The 21,165-nt window shown below is 38.7% G+C and overlaps 1 protein-coding gene across 3 annotated transcripts in view; it reads left to right on the top strand.

Moving 5' to 3' along the window:
• The window catches only part of TRMT11 (tRNA methyltransferase 11 homolog), a 60,503-nt gene that overhangs the window by 29,069 nt on the left and 10,269 nt on the right, over window positions 1–21,165 (top strand). Inside the window, exons 9-13 of one of the 3 annotated variants that reach the window (XM_005684482.3) lie at window positions 281–445; window positions 2,601–2,673; window positions 2,812–2,943; window positions 10,959–11,079; window positions 19,723–20,966. In XM_005684482.3, the coding sequence (XP_005684539.1) occupies window positions 281–445; window positions 2,601–2,673; window positions 2,812–2,943; window positions 10,959–11,079; window positions 19,723–19,734 (503 nt within the window). In that variant the 3' untranslated portion in view covers window positions 19,735–20,966. Of the gene's footprint in view, window positions 1–280; window positions 446–2,600; window positions 2,674–2,811; window positions 2,944–10,958; window positions 11,080–11,552; window positions 11,719–19,722; window positions 20,967–21,165 lie in introns of those variants that run through there. The other 2 variants (XM_013966364.2, XM_005684481.2) reach the window with 2 other exon arrangements.

The following is a 21,165-nucleotide window of genomic DNA, read 5'->3' as shown; positions in this document are numbered from 1 at the left end:
CCCTTTTCCTTTCTCTCTCTCCATGGTCACTGCTTCTGCATTTCCAAGGTTAGCTCTCTTCATTTCTGCTCCGTTTATCTCATTCATCAGTATTTCTTCATTGCAAGTTAAAGTAAAAATAATTGTTCATTTGTGTAAATACAGTTAAAATTTTATAAACAAAAGCAGGTTCTATTTGAGTTAATGTAGTTTTGGGTGAGCTAAACATTGCTTTTAGCTAAATGACAAAGAGTTAAGAATGTTGTTTGTTAGTTCTGTCTTCCTTTTTCTTTCCCTTTAGGAAAGGCTAGTAGGAAAAACCAGAAATGGAGAGGACCAGATGAAAACATTAGGGCCAATCTTCGTCAGTATGGTTTAGAGAAGTATTACCTTGATGTCCTGGTTTCAGATGCATCTAAACCTTCCTGGAGGAAGGGCACATATTTTGATGCAATCATCACTGATCGTAAGTATGTTTTTATACAAAAGCAGGAGTGGGATTGGAGAAGGCAATGGCACCCCACTCCAGAACCCTTGCCTGGAAAATCCCATGGATGGAGGAGCCTGGTGGACTGCCGTCTATGGAGTCACACAGAGATGGTCGCGACTGAAGCGACTTAGCAGCAGCAGCAGGAGTAGGATTGGGTTCCTAAGGTCATTTACATTTAATGTACAAAATGTATCAGTACGACAGAAAAGAGCCACCTTGTACTAGCATTACCCCCACTCCTGACTTCTTCACATTGTGAGAAGGAAGAAATTGTGCATGTAGGGCAGGACGCCAATTTCACTACATGGTTTTGTTTTTCTAAACGATGTATATTAACTTGTCACCCCTTTTTTCTCTTCAGCTTATTTTCAAGACATAAATTTGTTTTTATATTTGTTTTATGTTTACCTGTAGTTGGTTATTAGCATGCCAACTAGAGCCAAAATGTCATTTGCAATTATGGGATCAGATTTTGAAGAAGAAAGTTTTAGGCATCTCAGATTTTCTGTGTCTAACCTTTTGTGTTTGTTGTTGTTGTTTTTATGCCCATTCTAACTGGCATCTTCTTCCTAGAGTTATAAGAACTTTGGAGCTCTGTGAACCCCTGGGATTGTGAACCCGCTGAGCTTCAGGAATGTGCATGGAACTTGTTTTCTCTTGTCTCCTGGGTTCTTGGGCTTTTCAGGCATCCTGTCTAAGAAAAGATCTGCCTTTTCTGTAGTCTTTGACTGTAAATCTGTACATAGTGGCAAGCTGTATCTCAGCCCTTCCATCTCAGACCTCTTCAGTTCTTTGGTAACTTGCTGCTGCTGCTGCTGCTAAGTCGCTTCAGTCATGTCCAACTCTGTGCGACCCCACAGACAGCAGCCCATCGGGCTCCGCCGTCCCTGGGATTCTCCAGGCAAGAACACTGGAGTGGGTTGCCATTTCCTTCTCCATTTGGTAACTTAGGTGGTTTCAAATATAACAAAAGGAAAATTATTAAGGCCTTACAATGATAATTCAGTTGGTAAAGAATCACCTGCAATGCAGGAGACCCTGGTTTGATTTCTGGGTTGGGACGATCCCCTGGAGAAGGGACAGGCTACTCAGTCCAGTATTCTTGGGCTTCCCTTATGGCTCAGCTGGTAAAGAATCCGCCCACAATGCAGGAGACCTGGGTTTGATCCCTGGGTTGGGAAGATCACCTGGACAAGGGAAAGGCTACCCCCTCCAGTATTCTGGCCTGGAGAATTCCATGGACTACAGTCTATGAGGACTCAAAGAGTTGGATACGTTGTAAAGTTTCACTTTACAATGTGTATGAATATACTCATGGAAATTGGGTGGCTTTTTATTTATAACCTGCTGTATTACTTGCTCTCACTCTATATGTATTTGTAAAAATATGTAATTTTGTTCCTGATCAGTTGAGAGTAAGTTGTGTCCATCTTGGCCCTTTACCTTCCTACACTCCAGTGTGTATTTCCTAAGAATAGGGATAGGCTCTCAGATAGCCAGAGAGCATGCATGCTCAGTCCTGTCCAACCCTTTGCAATGCCATGGGCTGCGGCCGCCATGCTTCTCTGTCCGTGGGACTACCCTAGCGAGAATAACTGGCGCAGGTTGCCATTTCCTCCTCTAGAGGACCTTCTCAACCCACAGATCAAACCTGTGCTCCTGCATTGGCAGGCAGACTCTTCACCGCTGAGCCTGGGAAGCCCTAGATAGCCAGAGTACAGTTACCAGTTTCAGTGAGTCAGTGCAGTACTTTAATCTGTAGTTTCTCACCCAGTTTCGTCAGTTGACCCAGTATTACTCCTTTGTAGCATGTTTTTCCCTGAAGTACAGTATCCAGTCTAATGTCAGGCATTGCTTTGAGTAATCATATCTTTAGGGCCTCCTGTAATTTGTAGCATTTCCACAACGTTCCTCTGTCTTTCATGACATTGACATTTTGAAGAACACAGTCACCTGCCTGCCTGCCCTCCCAGCGTTAACGAGAATGTCCCTCTCGTTTGCGTTCTCGGCTGGGATATTGCACAGGTGCTGTGTCCTCAGGATGTCACATCTGGAGGCACGTGGTGTCCATCTGCTTGGCAGTGGTGAAGGGGTGACTTTTGACTGTCCTTGTTCCGTGTGCTCTCTCTAGCTCCGTATGGTATTAGAGAATCTACAAGAAGAACAGGTTCACAGAAGGAAATACCAAAGGGAATAGAAAAATGGTAAGTGAATATTAAATATGATATATTACTACCTTGGGAAGAAGCATATTGCTTCTTTTTAACTAACTGAGTTTAATAGTGTTAGTTTTTCACTGGTTTTTAAGTTTTTCACTGATTCTGAAATTTTGTTTTGTCTAGTCCAGAAAGCCACGTTCCTGTTTCCTTGAGTTATCATCTGAGTGATATGTTTTTTGACCTGTTAAACTTCTCAGCAGAGACCCTCGTATTAGGTGGAAGACTTGTCTATTGGTTACCAGTATACACACCAGAGTATGTAATAATAATAATTTTACTTTTAACTTCATTTTTACTATGGTGTTTGTGTATCTAACATGCTTTTTTTCTGTCTCTAATCATATTCAGAGTGAGTATCTTCATGTTTAATGTGTACATGTGTACAATAGCCTTTATTTACCAACACGTTGTATAAAACAGGCCCCTTTCTCTTATTGATTGAATCGCTTTAAACTTTTTATTTTACATCAGGGGTTGGCAAATTACAACCTGTCAGCCTGATACAGTCTTTAGCCTTTTTTTTTTTTTTCCGGTAAAGCAGTTAAGACTGGTTTTTATCTTTTTAAAGGGCTGTTAGAAAGGAAAAAGGCAACGAAAAAGAATATGTGTCAGAAGCACACGTGGTCCATAAGGCTAAAATATTTACTGTCTGACCTGTAAGTGCAAAAGTTTGCCCTGTTGTTGATCACTGTTAGTTCAGGTTCTATGTGTCAGCTGCTCATCAGCTCTTTTGCCAGGCCACAAACCTAGGTAATTTTTAACAACTTGGCTGAGTGATTCATCTGTTTACTGTTAGCCTTAATATATGTTGCTCTTGTGATTGTCTTAAAAAACTAAGACCAAAAGAAGAGCTATGCATATATTTAAAGCCCTGATTCTGTTCAACATTAGTGGTTTGAGTTTTATTATTCAGTAATTATTAATTTTAAACAGAGCTATATACATCAACAATGAAAGACATGATGTGTTGAACAAAATAGACTCTTTAGAGTTGAAAAGCAGTATCAAGCTCAAAATTTGGCTATTCAATCTGCTATAGAAATCTTTCTTAAAAATTATTTTAATTTCTATATTTACTGTATATAGTTAAACAGAGAGCATTTTAGAACAGTTTTATCTTGTTTGTGGTTTTGTAATGGTGGATGGTCTTCCAGCCGTTGGAAGCTATGCTTTTTTGTTTTTTTAATAAATGTCACGTTGGAAGCTACCATGCGCTAACTTTAGTCTTGCATTTTGTTTATTGGCTAATAAAACTGTGCACATTTGTATCTGAACCCCTTAACACTGGGCTTATGTTCTGTTAAGAAATTGATCGTTTCTTAATTTTAGAAATGTGAGGAGTTAATTCTAAGGAATGAAATGACTTGTCGAAAGTTTAAAGCTGACTAGTTCATTGGTTTCATTATTCCTTGTGCTGTGTTCACTTAATTCAGCATCCTGCCAAGATCTCAGGTACCTGGTATATTAAGTGATAGATGAGGCTTTATTAATATTTTCAGAAAGTAGCGTATTTGCTTATTTCTATGCAAAAGTGGTTTCTGTCTTAGACAAGCTAAATTCCAGCAGTAAGTTTCCTTGTGTCTTTGTTTTAATTCAGGTTTCAGGACTGAATTTTTTAAAAACTTATTTTGAAATAAATTCAAAATTTACAGAAAAGTTTCAAATACAGTACAAAAAGCTCTAATTTCTCCCCTCATCCAAATTTTCCAGCTGTTCAGATACACCTCCTCTACCCTTGTTTTCTCACACATTACATTTATGCCCACTGTCATTAATCTTTTTCAGAACTATTTAAGAAGTTGCAGATGTGATGTCCCATCACCCCTACATAGTTCATTGCATTTCTCAGTAAGAGCATTCTTGTCAAATCACCATCAAGCCCCAAAGTCTGGAAACACCATTGATAGTACTTCTGCCCGATCCTGGACCCCTTCAGATTTTACTGATTGTAGTCTCTCCAGGAAAATGTACTGCCCTGATCCATCATGTCATTCTCCTCCAGTCTGGAATACTTCCTCAGTCTTTTCCTTATCTGTGTGTCCTTAAGAGTTGTACAGTACGTGGCTTATATTCTGAAGGTTGGCCCTTAACCAAGTCCGTCTGTTGTTTCTTCCGTGACCAGGCTCTGGTACTGCTCTTGGTAGGAATACCACAAAAGTGATACTATGTTCTTAGTGCATTGCATTATGGGGCACACAGAGCAGCCCCTCCTGGAGATCTTAAACTTAATCATCTGGTCATGTTCTGTCAAGTGGAGAAACTGTCATTTCTGATAAAGAAATATCAGAACTCTGATAAAGTGATTTATCATTTTCTTTTCAGTTAGTATGTTCCAGGGGACGGAAACCCAGGATACACCAATGTCTTGTTTTATTGTTAACAACCGCCATAATGATGAGTTTGCTCTTCCATCATTCCTTCTGCATTTGTAAGCTGGCTTTCTGTAAGGATTAGTTTCCCCTTCCCTCCCATTAATTTGTTGATTTATATTGGTATGGAGTCAGAGATTCCAGTATTATTCATTGGGTTATAATTTAATTCTGTCATGATTTTGTTACTCAGATTGTCCTAGATTTGAAATAGGAGAGTCTCTTTGAGGTAGCTGCTCTGTCCTTTTGAAGTATCCTCATTGGTTTTCGTGTTTCTTATTTTCTGGCATTTTTTTTTTACTTTCTACTATTTTGTAGTTTATTATTTAATTCTAATTGAAATTAAATGTGGTTATGAGTATGTTCTCTAATTCTTTTGTTGTTATGAAAAGTCAAATTGGAGGCGCTTTCAACTATTTTACTATTTCTGAAGATCTTAAAAAAAATCTCTAGGATGTTTCTTCAGTGACTTCTCTTTTAATAGTTTTTTGACAACAGGAAATTTCCAAGTCCTTATAACCAAAGGGATTTTTTAGAAGTAAAAAAGAGGCAGGTTTTTATTTACTTATTTATTTTTTTAGCTTTAGATGTTTTATCAAAGGGCAAGTTTCATCCAGACTAGGACACAAATAGGAAGACTTCTGTGGCGTTTACTTCCCTGACTTACTTGTCTGAGAGTTATTTTCAGATCTTCTGATGTTCATTACTAGACTTCCAGTGTGTCTTCTCCTCCCCTTAACCCAAAGTAATCTTATTAATGAACTTAATTTGTCATGAATTTATTTTAGGGAATGAACTGTTTTCACCTTTGCAGCAAACATAACCCAAAATCTTTACTGTTTCTATTAGATGAACTTAAAACTAAAGTCATCTGTGAAAGTTTGAAATACTGTTCTTGCTTTCGAATTAAACAATGTAGAATTAGTTTCAGTTCATTTCAGTACAGTCACTCAGTCGTGTCCAACTCTTTGCGACCCCATGAATCGCAGCACGCCAGGCCTCCCTGTCCATCACCAACTCCCGGAGTTCAGTCAGACTCACGTCCATCGAGTCAGTGATGCCATCCAGCCATCTCATCCTCTGTCGTCCCCTTCTCCTCCTGCCCCCAATCCCTCCCAGCATCAGAGTCTTTTCCAATGAGTCAACTCTTCACATGAGGTGGCCAAAGTACTGGAGTTTCAGCTTTAGCCTCATTCCTTCCAAAGAAATCCCAGGGTTGATCTCCTTCAGAATGGACTGGTTGGATCTCCTTGCAGTCCAAGGGACTCTCAAGAGTCTTCTCCAACACCACAGTTCAAAAGCATCAATTTTTTGGCGCTCAGCCTTCTTCACAGTCCAACTCTCACATCCATACATGACCACTGGAAAAACCATAGCCTTGACTAGACGGACCTTAGTTGGCAAAGTAGTGTCTCTGCTTTTGAATATGCTATCTAGGTTGGTCGTAACTTTCCTTCCAAGGAGTAAGCATCTTTTAATTTCATGGCTGCAGTCACCATCTGCAGTGATTTTGAAGCCCCCAGAAATAAAGTCTGACACTGTTTCCATTGTTTCCCCATTTATTTCCCATGAAGTGATGGGACCAGATGCCATGATCTTCGTTTTCTGAATGTTGAGCTTTAGGCCAACTTTTTCACTCTCCTCTTTTACTTTCATCAAGAGGCTCTTTAGTTCCTCTTCACTTTCTGCCATAAGGGTGGTGTCATCTGCATAGCTGAGGTTATTGATATTTCTCCCGGCAATCTTGATTGCAGCTTATACTTCTTCCAGCCCGGCGTTTCTCATGATGTACTCTGCATAGAAGTTAAATAAGCAGGGTGACAATATACAGCCTTGGCGTACTCCTTTTTCTATTTGGAACCAGTCTGTTGTTCCATGTCCAGTTCTCACTGTTGCTTCCTGGCCTGCATACAGGTTTCTCAAGAGGCAAGTCAGATGTTCTGGTATTCCCATCTCTTTCCGAATTTTCCACAGTTTATTGTGATCCACACGGTCAAAGGCTTTGGCAGAGTCAATAAAGCAGAAATAGATGTTTTTCTGGAACTCTCTTGCTTAGTTTGGTTATGTTGTATTGCGGGTATAGCTTTTTATTAGCCTGGGAATAAAGAATTCATTTTAAAACTGTGCCTTGGCACAGCTTAATTGGAAAACTTTTGTATTTTTGGTATAGTAATATTGACTTTTAGTCCTGCTGTTGAATTCCTTTACTCAACCAAATCCTGTTAATACGATTGAAGTTTAAAAATAAGAATTGCACATTATAATCAAGTTAAGGTATTATTCATTAAACCCAGGACATTTTGAAAGTTGTAAAGCATAATAAAAACATCAAAGCTTAGTTATTTGTGAAGAATTATCAAAACTGATGATTTTTTCACTGTTTAACAGTTTAAATTGTGAAGAAACTACTGCTCAACAAATTCTGCTTCCTCTAGACCAGATTCTTCCTGCCGTGGTATATTGGGTTTGGGGCCTGCATCAAGACACTCTGTACTCTTTGTATCCTTTTACCTTTTTTATTTCGTCCCCTTTGCTTGATATACTCTTTCTTCTTTCCTCAGCTGTGAAATTCTGGTAATCTAAGGCCAGGCTTAATTGTCACGACCTCTGACACTTTCCCAACCCTTCTCAGCAGAATGCATCAGTCTAGCATCTGTGCTTTTCTAGTAGTTTACTCTTATTACGCATAGAAACTTAACCACATAAAGTTACTGTTGACTCTTGGTACATGTGAGTTTATTCACAATTTCAACTCTTTGCAAATGACCCCGAAGATCTGTGTAACATTCATTTGGTCAGGGCATGCATTCAACTTTTGTGTTTGATGTTATAGGAGTTCCTAAGCTGTTGAGTGACTGTAGCTTCTTGCCCAGGTTCCACATATCCATATGAAATGATTAGGAACTGTGTTTCTTTGTGAAAGATGTCCTTTCATAGAAATCCAACTGCTAAGCTTGTGAAAAAATGATGACAAAGTGAAGTCTGATAAAGAACTCCAAAGTAGGATTTGGGGGTAAATTTTAATTGTGATAAAATGAATTTTGTGCTGGCTCAGCGCAGTGAACAGAACATATTTTTCATTTTTTCATCTGGGAAACAGAAAAAAAATGATTCTTTAAATTGTTTTCAGTAAGTGCTCCAATCAGCACTGTGTCTCAAATGGGAAGTGCAGCTCTAATGACATTTGGAAATAGTCTGAGGTGTGAAAATTCACAGGAAGATAAATGACTGTCAGAACTGACTGATGGAAAAGCTATGTATAAATACAGGGTTTTTTCCCCTTTTTTCTAAAAAAAGTTGAAATTTAATTTGTACACCATGAAAATCGCAATTTTATTTTATTTTTAAACAAGATTGAGTTTGTTGTAATATTGTTTCTGTTTCATATTTTGCTTTTTTTGGCCACAAGGCATGTGGAATCAGAGTTCCCCCAACCAGGTATCAAACCCACACCCCTAACATTGGGAAACAAAGTCTTAAGCACTGGACTGCCAAGGAAGTCCAGAAAAATCACAGCTTTTAAGTGTGCAACCCCACAGTTTTTAGCATAGCCACAAGGTTATTTAACCATGCTGCTAAGTCACTTCAGTTGTGTCCGACTCAGCGTGACCCCATAGACGGCAGCCCACCAGGCTCTGCCATCCCTGGGATTCTCCAGGCAAGAACACTGGAGTGGGTTGCCATTTCCTTCTTCAGTGCGTGAAAGTGAAGTCGCTCAGTCTGACTTCTTGCGACCCCGTGGACTGCAGCCTACTAGCCTCCTCCCTCCATGGGATTCTCCAGGTCTAACTCCGCAACATTTTTATCACCCCCTAAAGAAACCTCATTCATGCAAACAATCTCTCTTGCTGTTTTCCCTGCCAACCACTTATCTATCTCTGTGGATTTATCTATTCTAGCTGACTATTAACTATTTAGATTTTTAAATAGTTGCTTATATCATAGAGGGATGGTAGTAAAAACAGAATTAAAATACCATTCCCTCATCATAATCTGGGCATAGTACAGATTTATAGCTCCTACTTAACAGATTGCAAACAATCCATTGGTATGAAATATAGTAATAAATATATAGTAGATGATTTTAAATGCTGTTTTTAATTTTTTTAGTATATTTTAGAAGTACATGATTAAATTGATTGGCTCATTCAAGAGCAGTAAGTTAAAAACAAGTTTGTTAATGATAACCTAAATGATGTCCTTTCATGCTCAAACTCAAAGATCAAGTCAAAAAATAATCTCTAACATGTAAATATGTTTTTCTGCTGTTAAGCCAAATGCCAATGGCTTAGTTTTACCAGTTTAATATTATTCATGTCATAAATAATTGTATTGGTTTTGTTCTTTGATTTATAGATTTATCTTGGGTTTTATAATTATACAGATTATATAAGCATGAGGAGTTTATATTTGTATACATTTAAGTAGCATTTTAACAATAATACCTTATCACTTTGCTGGAAAATAAGATTCTTTTCTTTAAAAAAGTATACATTACTAGATTTGACAGTTTCAGACATCTAGAAACCCTGCTGCTTGCAAACCTAAGGTCAGAACTATATTTTCTTTCTGTTATCATTATTTTAGTCTGTCAACTATGATATAGAATGTATTCTTCCATATCATAAATGGTTTATATGAAGTCTACAAATTTGACATCAACTGATGTTATAAGAGCACATTTCTTACTGTGTAGTTGGCATTAGAGAATTGTGGTGAGATGAAGTCCAAAATGGTCATTACTTGTTGGAAAGCCCTGAGGAAGGAGTCAGAGAAGGACTTCAAGAGAATTCCTTCCACTGATAATGAAGTGAGGTGCATTATGAATGTCGTTTGGTAAGTGGGTGGTGAAGGTTCTGAGCAAGTGGTCAAGGTAGTGAGGGAGAGCTTGTTGAAGGTCACAGGGACCTAGATAAATCAGTTAGAGGGGTGGGGGAGACAGTGTTGATGTATTAGAATGGGCTAACCAAGATGGTGATCCTTTACAGGAAGTGCTGGTCGGCTCCTTCCCCACCTTGGATCAGAGCTTTAAAATTTCCCATATAAGAAATGTTTGCAGAAACTATGTATCTAGAAAGGTATAACGATTTGTAAAGAAGAAAAAAACACAAAAACTGGCAATCCCTGTGTTCTTAAAGATGCCCGTACCTAGGGAGCCCTCTCTTCTACTGTTCTTCTGAATTCTGCTCCATAACTACTTCCCCCACATTTGTTACCTGCTTCTTCTACCAAGATTAATGCCAAAAGCCTATCGGATGTCAGCTTCTGAACTCCTGCAGCTGGACTGCTGTGCTCTCTCGGTGTCATCATCTTCATTCACCGAGTTCAATACACGTGCTGCACAGCAGCGGGTACCACCACTCTTTATCATGACTCTGGTTTTATTTCATGGCAGAGGATTGATGTTTTCTGTAGTGTTCTAGCAGTAGTTTATCTCAAGTATCTTTACATAACAAAGTTGTTAGAGGTCTCAAGATGTCATTACAATTTAGCACGGACATTTCATTTTAAAGGGGAAAATATATAGTGTAGTGGACTTTATACGTGGGGAATTTATAAAAATCCCTAGCTGAATCAGTCCGTCAAGAATATCAGAGAGTTGTTGTGGTCTGTATTTGTCTTTTTGTGCTCTTGCGGGATCCTTTAGGGTCGAGTTGTCATTTTGTATTTTTGTAGTTTAAGACGTATCCATATTCTCTCACATTATATAGGTAAAAAAATTAAACTGCTTGTTAAAAATGCAGATGGTTTATGGATTATGTGGACAGTTAACATATGTGAAATAAAATGGTGCAGCCTGTAGGGGGAGGAGGTCCCATTCCACCCTGGATCAACCCCCTTGATGATCCTGTGCGGGATGCACCTGTGAGTGTTCATAACCGTGAGCTCTTCTTTCTTCAGATACACTGAGGAGATGGTGCCCTGGCACCCCTGCCTGAAGCTCATCAGCAACTGCGAGCAGAAGCTTTCCAGTCACACGTCAAGGCGCTTGATAACCATGGAAAAGGTGAAGGAATTTGAGGTAAATTGGCCAAGGTTTTTGCTTTCTTTTTTTTTTTCAGATAAATTCTGGAAGAATTAAACGTAGATTTTCCTAATTTCCTCAAATGAAGTTTGGTTAATGTTAGTCCTTTTTTTTAAGTTTTTAATGAATTCAGGAGGAGGCAAAAGTTGAACAGGTTTGTGGCATTTGGTGGGGTAGGAATAGAATATAGAAACTGAAGAATAGAAAGAATGGTTGACCTTTATTTTTCAGGCTATGTTTGTTATCCTTGGGCTAACTTAGTCATAGAACAGAGCACTGTTAATTAAACAACCAAGGTGTAATTAGCAATGTACTAGTTACCCTTTTTCTTCAAAAGCAGAACCTGCTTGACTGCACACTTTACTGGAGAACATGTCACTTTGTATAAAGGAGAAAGACCCATCTGTTAGGGTCCAACATGCGTTGCCTCTCTTTCGTTCTTTCTCTCCCACACACAATTCATTTTTCAGGTTGAAAAGAACAAAACATCTGTTATTTCATACCAAGATCAGAATTGATATGAATAATGCCTCCTCATGGAGCTTAATTAAATCTGCAGAATTCATCTTGGTCTGTACAGATCTTGATTAACAACCGAAGCACTTCCACATTCACTAGAACTTGGGTAAGCCCCATGAATGCTTTGGATCTGGAGGGCAAGCAGAAAAGAATAGTGTTACTGCCTGAGGATTTTGTCTTACTCATCCTTACCTCTGCATTTCATTTTTCTCATGGGCTTCACAGCTTATGGATTCTTTCACAATAATAAAAAATAATATTTGTACAGTGCCGTTTGCATATGTTGTTCTACATATTTCTTGTTTTTTTTTTTTCCTTTTAATTTCTATTTCCTATCTGTCACTATAGGCCCTTGTTACCATATACCTGGTTTATGCTGATAAGCTCCTAAATTACGTCTCCTACTTTTCACACCTCTAGCTCTTATATAGTAAATGTGTGTGCTTGCTAAGACTCTTCAGTTGTGTCCAACTCTGTCTGACCCCATGGACTGTAGCCCACCAGGCCTTTTCTGTCCATGAGATTCTCCAGGCAAGAATGCTAGAGTGGGTTGCCATGCCCTCCTCCAGGGGGATCTTGCCAACCCAAGGATCGAACCTGCATCTCTTAAATCTCCTGCGTTGACAGGCAGCTTCGTTACCACCAGCGCCACTTGTGAAGCCCTATATGTTAAATAAATCTTCCTAAAACACTGCATTTGTTAGGTTACTTCTTTCTGTAAGAATTTTAGTTGACTCATTTTTATTACAGAGTAAGGTTCAGAATCTTCAGTATGACATTTTTCTCAATAATTAGGCTTTAGTATCAGGGCATTTCTGAAAGCTAAGCTGTGTGTATATGCGCACATATATATGTATATGTGTATCAGTTCAGTTCAGTCGCTCAGTCGAATCCAACTCCTTGCAACCCCATGGACTGCAGCACGCCAGGCCTCCTTGTCCATCACCAACTCCTGGAGTTTACTCAAACTCATGTCCATTGAGTCAGTGATACCATCCAATCATCTCATCCTCTGTCATCCCCTTCTCCTCCTGCCCCCAATCCCTCCCAGCATCAGGGTCTTTTCAAATGAGTTAGCTCTTCGCATCAGGTGGCCAAAGTATTGGAGTGTCAGCTTCAGCATCAGTCCTTCCAATGAATATTCAGGACTGATTTCCTTTAGGATGGACTGGTTTGATCTCCTTGCAATCCAAGGGACTCTTCAAGAGTGTGCTCCAACACCACAGTTCAAAAGCATCAATTCTTTGGCACTCAGCTTTCTTTATAGTCCAACTCTCACATCTATACGTGACTACTGGAAAACCATAGCTTTGACTAGACTAGACATAACTTTGCTGGCAAAGTAATATTTCAACTTTTTAACATGCTGTCTAGGTTGGTCATAACTTTTCTTCCAAGGAAAAAGCGTCTTTTTATTTCATGGCTGCAGTCACCATCTGCAGTGATTCTGGAGCCCCCCAAAATAAAGTCTGTCACTGTTTCCACTGTTTCTCCATCTATTTGCCATGAAGTGATGGGACCAGATGCCATGGTCTTCGTTTTCTGAATGTTGAGCTTTAAGCCAACTTTTTCACTCTCCTCTTTGACTTTCATCAAGAGGCTCTTTAGCTCTTCTTTGCTTTGTGCCATAAGGGTGGTGTCATCTGCATTTCTGAGGTTATTGATATTTCTCCTGGCATTCTTGATTCCAGTTTGTACTTCATCCAGCCCAGCATTTCTCATGATGTTCTCTGCATATAAGTTAAGTAAGGGTGACAATATACAGCCTTGACATACCAATTTGGAACTGGTCTGTTCCATGTCCAGTTCTAACTGTTGCTTCCTGACCTGCATATAGATTTCTCAAGAGGCGGATCAGGTGGTCTGCTATTGCCTTCTCTTTCAGAATTTTCCAGAGCTTGTTGTGATCCACATAGTCAAAGGCTTTGGCATAGTCAGTAAAGCAGAAGTAGATGTTTTTTTGGAACTCTCTTGCTTTTTCGGTGATACAGCAGATGTTGGCAATTTGCTCTCGGTTCCTCTGCCTTTTCTAAATCCAGCTTGAACATCTGGAAGTTCACAATTCACGTACTGCTGAAGCCTAACGTGGAGAATTTTGAGCATTACTTTACCAGAGTGTGAGATGAGTGCAATTGTGTAGTAGTTTGAGCATTCTTTGAGCATTCATTGCGTTTCTTTGGGATTGGAATGAAAACTGACCTTTTCCAGTCCTATGGCCACTGCTGACTTTTCCAAAATTGTTGGCATATTGAGTGCAGCACTTTCACAGCATCATCTTTTAGGATTTGAAATAGCTCAACTGTAATTCCATCATCTCCACTAGCTTTGTAGTGATGCTTCCTAAGGCCCATTTGACTTTGCATTCCAGGATGTCTGGCTCTAGGTGAGTGATCACACCAACGTGATTATCTGTGTCATGAAGATCTTTTTTGTACTGTTCTTCTGTGTATCCTTGCCACCTCTTCTTAATATCTTCTGTTTCTGTTAGGTCTATGCCATTTCTGTCCATTGTGCCCATCTTTGCATATATGTATTACATCTTCTTTATCCATTCATCTATCAGTGATAGGTTACTTGTATATGTTGGCTGTTGTAAATAATACTGCCTTGAATGTGGGGTTGTATGTATCTTTTCAGGTTAGTGTTTTCATTTTCTTAAGATAAATTCCCAGAAGTGGAATTGCTGGTTTACGTGGTAGTTCTGTTTGTAATTTGCAGGATCTTCATACTGTTTTCCATTGGAGGAGGCAATGGCAACCCACTCCAGACCTCTTGTCTGGAGAATCCCATGGACAGAGGAGCCTGGTGGGCTGCAGTCCATGGGGTCGCTAGGAGTCGGACACGACTGAGCAACTTCACTTTGACTTTTCGCTTTCATGCATTGGGGAAGGAAACTGCAACCCACTCCAGCGTTCTTGCCTAGAGAATCCCAGGGATGGCAGAGCCTGTTGGGCTGCCATTTATGGGGTCACACCGAGTCGGGACACGACTGAAGCAACGCAGCAGCAGCAGCAGCAGCCTGCTTTCCATAGTGGCTGCACAAATTTACCTTCCTTCCAGCAAAGCACACAGGTTCCCTTCCATTTGTATCCTCACCAGCACTTGTTATTTCCTTTGAAGAATGGCTATTCTAACAGGTGTGAGATGTTATCTGATTGTGGTTCTGATTTGCATTTCCCTGATTAGTCATGTTGAACATCTTTTCAGGTATCTATTACCTATGTGTTGTCTTTCAGCTCTTTGGTTTTTTGATTTTTTTTTTTTTTTGCAATTCCATACAAATTTTAGAATTGTTCCATTTCTTTGAAAAGTACCATTAGAAATTTGATTGGGATTGCACTGAACCTGTAGTATGGACATTATAACAATATTAAAACTTCCAGTATGGAATGAGTATGGAATACCTTTCTATTTATTTGTGTTATCTTTAGTTTTTTTCATCAGTGTCATAGTTTTCAGATTTTTACCTCCCTAGTTAAATTTATTCCTAGGTATTTTCTTCTTTTTGATGTAATTGTAAACGGGATTGTTATGTTTCTGATAGTTTGTTAGTATATAGAAATACAACTTATTTTTGTATATTGATTTTTGTATTTTGCAGCTTTACTGCATCTGAAACTTCACAGTTTATTGTCTCTAACAGTTTTTGGTGGAAGTCTTCAGGGTTTTCTATATGTATTATCACATCATCTACAAATGGTGGCAGTTTTGCCTTTTCCTTTCCATTTTGGATGCCTTTTATTTCTTGTTCTTGCCTAATTGCTTTGGTTAGCACTTTTCAATACTGTATTGAATAAAATTGTCAAGATTGGGCATCCTTGTCTTGATCTTAGAAGACAAGCTTTAAGCTTTTCATTCTTGAGTATAGGCTTATCATATGTGGCCTTTATTATGTTGAGGTATATTCCCTGTATACCTGCTTTGTTGACAGGTTTTTTTTTTTTTTATTGTGAATGGATGTTGAATTTTGTCAGGTGCTTTTTCTGTATCTGCTGAGATGATCATATGATTTTTACCCTCCTTTTGTTAATGTGGTGCGTCATGTTGATTGATCTGTGAGGATTAACTTGTTGCATCCCCAGAACTGTTGCCTGAATCCCACTTGATCATGGTATATGATTTTTTTAATGTATTGTTGAGTTTGGTTCAGTAATATTTTGTTAAGGAGTTGTGTATTCATCAAGGATATAGCCTGTAATTTCTTTTGTTGTGGTATCCTTGTCTGGTTTTGGGTTTAGCTGGGCTTGTAGAATGAGCTTGGAATTGTTCCCTCATCTTCTATATTTTGAATAGTTTGAAAAAGTTGGTATTAATTCTTCTTTGAATGCTTGGTAGAAATCACCGAATGAAGCTCTCTGGTCCTCTGCTTTTGTATGTTGAGAAGCTTTTGATTACTAGTGCAATCTCTATTGATTTTCCTGCTGGCTCAGATGGTAAAGAATCCTCCTGCAGTACAGAAGACTGGGGTTTGATCCCTGGGTAAGGAAGATCCCCTGGAGAAGGGGATGGCTGTGCTGTGCTATGCTTAGTCGCTCAGTTGTGTCCGACTCTTTGTGACCCCATGGACTGTAGCCCACCAGGCTCCTCTGTCCATGGGGATTCTCCAGGCAAGAATGTTGGAGTGGGTTGCCATGCCCTCCTCCAGGGGAACTTCCCCACCCAGTGATTGAACCCGGCTCTCCCACTCTTTACTGTCTCAGCCACCAGGGAAGCCCAGGGAATGGCTCCCCAGTCCAGTGTTCTTGCCTGGAGAATTCCATAGACCGAGGAGCCCGGTGGCCTGCAGTTTATGGGGTTGCAGAGGGGTTGCAGAGTCAGACACGACTGAGCAACTAGCACTTTCCCTGTCACTTTTTCAGTCCTCTTAGTAATTGGTCTGTTCAGATTTTGTGTGTCCTCATGACTCAGTCTTAGAAGGCATTTCTAGGAACTTATTAGAATTCTTCAGAAGTCTTTCTAAGAATGTATCCCATTTCTTCTAGATTGTATAATTTGTTGGCATGTAGATGTTAACAGTGGTCTCTTGTCCTTGCTTTTTCCCCTGTGGTGTCAGGTTAAAGTCTCTTCTTTCAATTCTGATTTTACTTATTTGAGCCTTTTTTATTTTTAATGAGTCTGGCTAAAGGCTTACCAGTTTTTATCTTTTCAAGGAACCGGCCCTTAGTGTCATTTACCTCTTCTATTATCCTTTTAGTCTCTTTCATTTATTTCTGCTCTGACCTATATTGCCTTCTACTCTGGGCTTATTCCTCTTTTTCTAGTTTGTTGAGGTATAAAGTTAGGTTGTTTATTTAATGCTTATTTTAATACGTTTGAAAAATTTAATATTGCCAATAGATTTTTCAGTTTTAAGTCTTGATATTAGAAAATACAGTGAATGACATCAGCGGTTGTTACTTTGTGGCCTCCGTAAAAAGTGCACCATATGATGGTTATGAAGGCTTGAAGTGCTATTCTAAAGAGTTGGAAGGAGAGCAGTCTAGAGAAAAGGCTTAAGAATTAATGGAGCCACATGATAAGCCAGTCATTTCTGTTTTAATGACAGAATTAAAACCCATTGTGGACCATTTCACGCTTGCTTTCCTCCGAGTTTAATTTGTTTAAGAAAGTCTGGTTATTTTTTTGATAGATTTATATTTCCCCAAGCAAATTTGATACACAGAAGAGGAAATAGAGGATGATCTAAGGATGCTTCCGAGAATATTTCTGCTATCTAAAAACAAAGGCAGTTTCCTGAGATATTTTTAATATTTAATATTTTACTTTTGTCCTTTCAAATTAATTTATAAAGTAAGGAAATCCTGTTGCTCGAGTAATTTTTTGAAATGTCCTTCCCTTTATAAGATCAAATTTAATCAGTGAGTTTTAATTTGCATGGAGTTTATTATAACTGAAATTACTTTGTCATGTTGAATTAGTCATGTTTGGCTTTTAATTAATTGCTTCATTTCTACCTTCTGTTTGCATGGAGAGGAGTGTATATAATTGCAGCAAGATCCCAGTCCTTTATAATGAAAGTGATGACATAAAATTGTCAAACAGTTCTCATGTACATCTAACAAATTATTCTTGACCTTGTTCAGTGTTGTTGACTTTGGCAGTGGAAGACTATTAATTTTAGGTTTTTACACTTTTGTATACTGTCTCTTCATTTTTGATTTGTCTCTTGTTAGGATTAACTTCAGTATAACTTTTGGCCCAGCTGATATGTTGTTATAAAGTGTTCTCCCTCTCCCCCCTTTTAAAATGTAAACATAAGTTATATATGTAAAAAATATCTAAAGAGTATAGATAGTTCATAAAATTTTGTATCTTTATTGGCTATGGTTTTTAGACTTACTGAACATTGGTAGTAAGGAAGAATATTCTTGCTGACTGTGTTAAAATATGAAAATGCATGCTAAGAAAAGCCAGTTTTTTGTTATTATTCCCTGTTGATACAATTTGAAAGCTAAATGAATGACAAATAGCCCTTTTATAAGGCTTTATTTTTTGCAGCAGTTTCACATCAATTTGACCTTATTATTGTTGCATATGGTTAGAGATGAGGAAGTGCCCAAGGCCTAGCCCAGTCTGCTTAAGTAGGAAGTAGCCAGTTTGAGAGCAAAACTCCTCCTTTGTACCTGAAATTCTATATCCTTTTTTCAACATCATGTTGCCTCTTTACCAAAACACAATCCTGCCTTTAGAATATGCTGAGATTAAAAGGCAGACATTCTTGAGTGGCATGTTACAGGTTTCTTTTCCCACTCCTCATGTGGCCGTGGTAGAATGTGACTTGTACGAGAACTTATTTTTCCTGCTGATACAACGTGTAGTCAGTGCGGCCATAAATAGCTGTGGTCACAGTGGTTACTCATATAAAATATTTTTCTCATATAAAATTCATAGGAGAAAAATGCTGATCTCTAGAGATATCCAGAAGAATATGAGTACAGTAGTTTGTCTTCAGTGAAAATTACCCAAAATAATACTCGGTGTTCTGTACCAGTGTACTTGAACAGATGAATGCGTGCGTACCCAAGACAGCCATTTTCAAGATCTCCTTGAAATTTTTTTTTAAACATTCATACAACTCTTATATGCTATAGAAGTACTTGGTTAAATATAAGAAAATTATCTTAAATTGCCGTCACACTAAATAGGCCATCATATGCCCTATTTCAGGGCAGGAAGTGGCAAACCCACTCCAGTACTCCTGCCTGGAAAATTCCATGGATGGAGGAGCCTGGTAGGCTACAGTCCATCAGGTCACAAAGAGTCAGACATGACTGAGCGACTTCATTTTCTTTCTTTGTATAGTTCCTTTTGGAGAAGGGAATGGCAACCCACTCCAGTGTTCTTGCCTGGAGAATCCCATGGACAGAGGGGCCTGGTGGGCTACAGTCTATGGGGTTGCAGAGAGTTGGACATGACTAAGCAACTAACACGGAGAAGGCAATGGCACCCAACTCCAGCACTCTTGCCTGGAAAATCCCATGGGTGGAGGAGCCTGGTGGGCCACAGCGACTTCACTTTCACTTTTCACTTTCATGCATTGGAGAAGGAAATGGCAACCCACTCCAGTGTTCTTGCCTGGAGAATCCCAGGAACAGGGGAGCCTGGTGGGCTGCCGTCTGTGGGGTCGCACAGAGTTGGACACGACTGAAGTGACTTAGCAGCAGCAGCAGCAGCAGCAGCAAACAGCTAACACACATGCCCTATTTATTTGTAGCTTATTTACTTGACATCTTGCCTTACCCTGCTGGTGATTTGAAAACTACTGAAGTATGAGTCAATTAATTTTAGATATCACTGACATTTAGACTAAAGTTACAGTGTGAGTCAGTTGTCTTTTTTTTTTTTTTTTTTTAGTAGCTAGGCAGTATAGTTCACATGACTTAAAACAGAGAATATTGGGAGGTCATAGTGGCAGGTGGTGAAAGTTAATATAATTTTTTATTTTGGACCAAATGAAAGAGTCCTGTAACATGAAGCCTATGAATGCTTCATTAATCATAATGGAAGGTGGCCAAAACCGAAAGACTTGACTGAAAGATTTTAAAGCTGTGGAGGGAGAAAACAGCCATTAACATACCACTAACAACAACAGTGTTTTTTTGTTTTTTTTTTTTACAACAGTGTTTTAAATGAGGAAGCAAGAGAAGAGAAACTGAGGTCACTTGTTTGAGAAAATGACTTATGGATGGCTTGAAGTGGAAGAAATTTGACTTCGTATAAGTAGTGGCATTTTAGAGTGATAGTAGTGTCGCTAATCATAAACTCTGGCGTTCTGCTGACTTCAAGCCTGTGCCTGTTTCCATGATGCGCTACCCTCTCCCAGGATCAGTGGTGTTGATTGTTTTTTCCTTAGGCAGCCATTTGAATTAAAGATGGTCTCTTCCTGTTGACCTTTCTTTCTGAAATATTTTGTTTTTTTGCCTATCCCTTGCCAGGGTGATTGGGTATTTTCCTTTTGATCAGAGAGGGAAAGATTAAAAATTAGGTATGAACTATTTCGATCCTAAGCCTAGTGGGAAATAGATGCTGCTTCGTTTATCAGTGACAAAAATAAGACAGAATGACACCAAGAACGTGGTAGTGGGATATGAACTCAGTCTGTGTCTTAGTACAATACAGTATTCATTAACATTAAAAAGTGTGTGTGTGTGTGTGTAAGAGAGAGAGGTCAAGGAACAGAGATGGAGAGAGAATCTTCCAAATTATTTTGCATTAGAAATCAAAAGGAAGCTATTTGCATTATTTTAAAATTATAGTTCAACTTGAGGTGTTTATAAAAGGCTTATAACCACAGATAGAAGACTGATGATGCTATATATCGTATTAATTCAGGTTTAAGGATCATGCCATCTACTTACCAAGTGAATTACTTTTGCTATTAATGGTAGTTTCCCTTGAATTTAAATTTGAGAGAGTCATCATTTGACTTTTTCTTTTATATTTCTGCAACTAAATGACTTCGCCAGACCGGATTTTCTGTTAAATTAATGCTATCACAATATTTTGAAATTACTGTTTCTGGTAAACCAGGTAAAAACAAAACTCTGTCCCCTACTTCCTCCAAGAAGGAATCATTTAAGATACCTGGGTCTTTCTACTTATGATGCTACTTGGATATAACTCTCTTATTTGCAGGAAAAAGCAGTTCTCTGATGGCAGAGGGAGCATTCGTCTTCATGTTCCAGCTCTAATGTTCATATTTTCAAACCATGACGGTAAAACTGTCGTTAATGTATTGCTCTTACAGAATCTTAGGCAGAGGTCATTTGCAAACTTTAAAGTGTGATCTGGGAGTCCAAGGCATGAATGGTTTAGGGAAATGAGAAGTGTATGTTCAGAGTCAGCGTAATCCTCTGGAGCTTTTTTTAAAAATAATTCTCAAATGACACATTTTCTGTTTTTTGTATTTTTATTTATCATATGGTTATTTAATTTATTATAATTCTAAATGACACATTTTCTGTTTTTTGTATTTTTGTTTATCATATGGTTGTTTAATTTAGAATTCTCTTCTTAGTATTTTTCAAATTCAAATACAGACTTGTCTTCTCACCGTATGACCCA

This window comes from Capra hircus, chromosome 9 (genome assembly GCF_001704415.2).
Source record: "Capra hircus breed San Clemente chromosome 9, ASM170441v1, whole genome shotgun sequence".
In the NCBI taxonomy this organism is placed as follows: Eukaryota; Metazoa; Chordata; class Mammalia; order Artiodactyla; family Bovidae; genus Capra; species Capra hircus.
The sequence above is the reverse complement of the archived record's forward strand: the minus strand, read 5'-3'. Positions and strand labels throughout refer to the sequence as shown.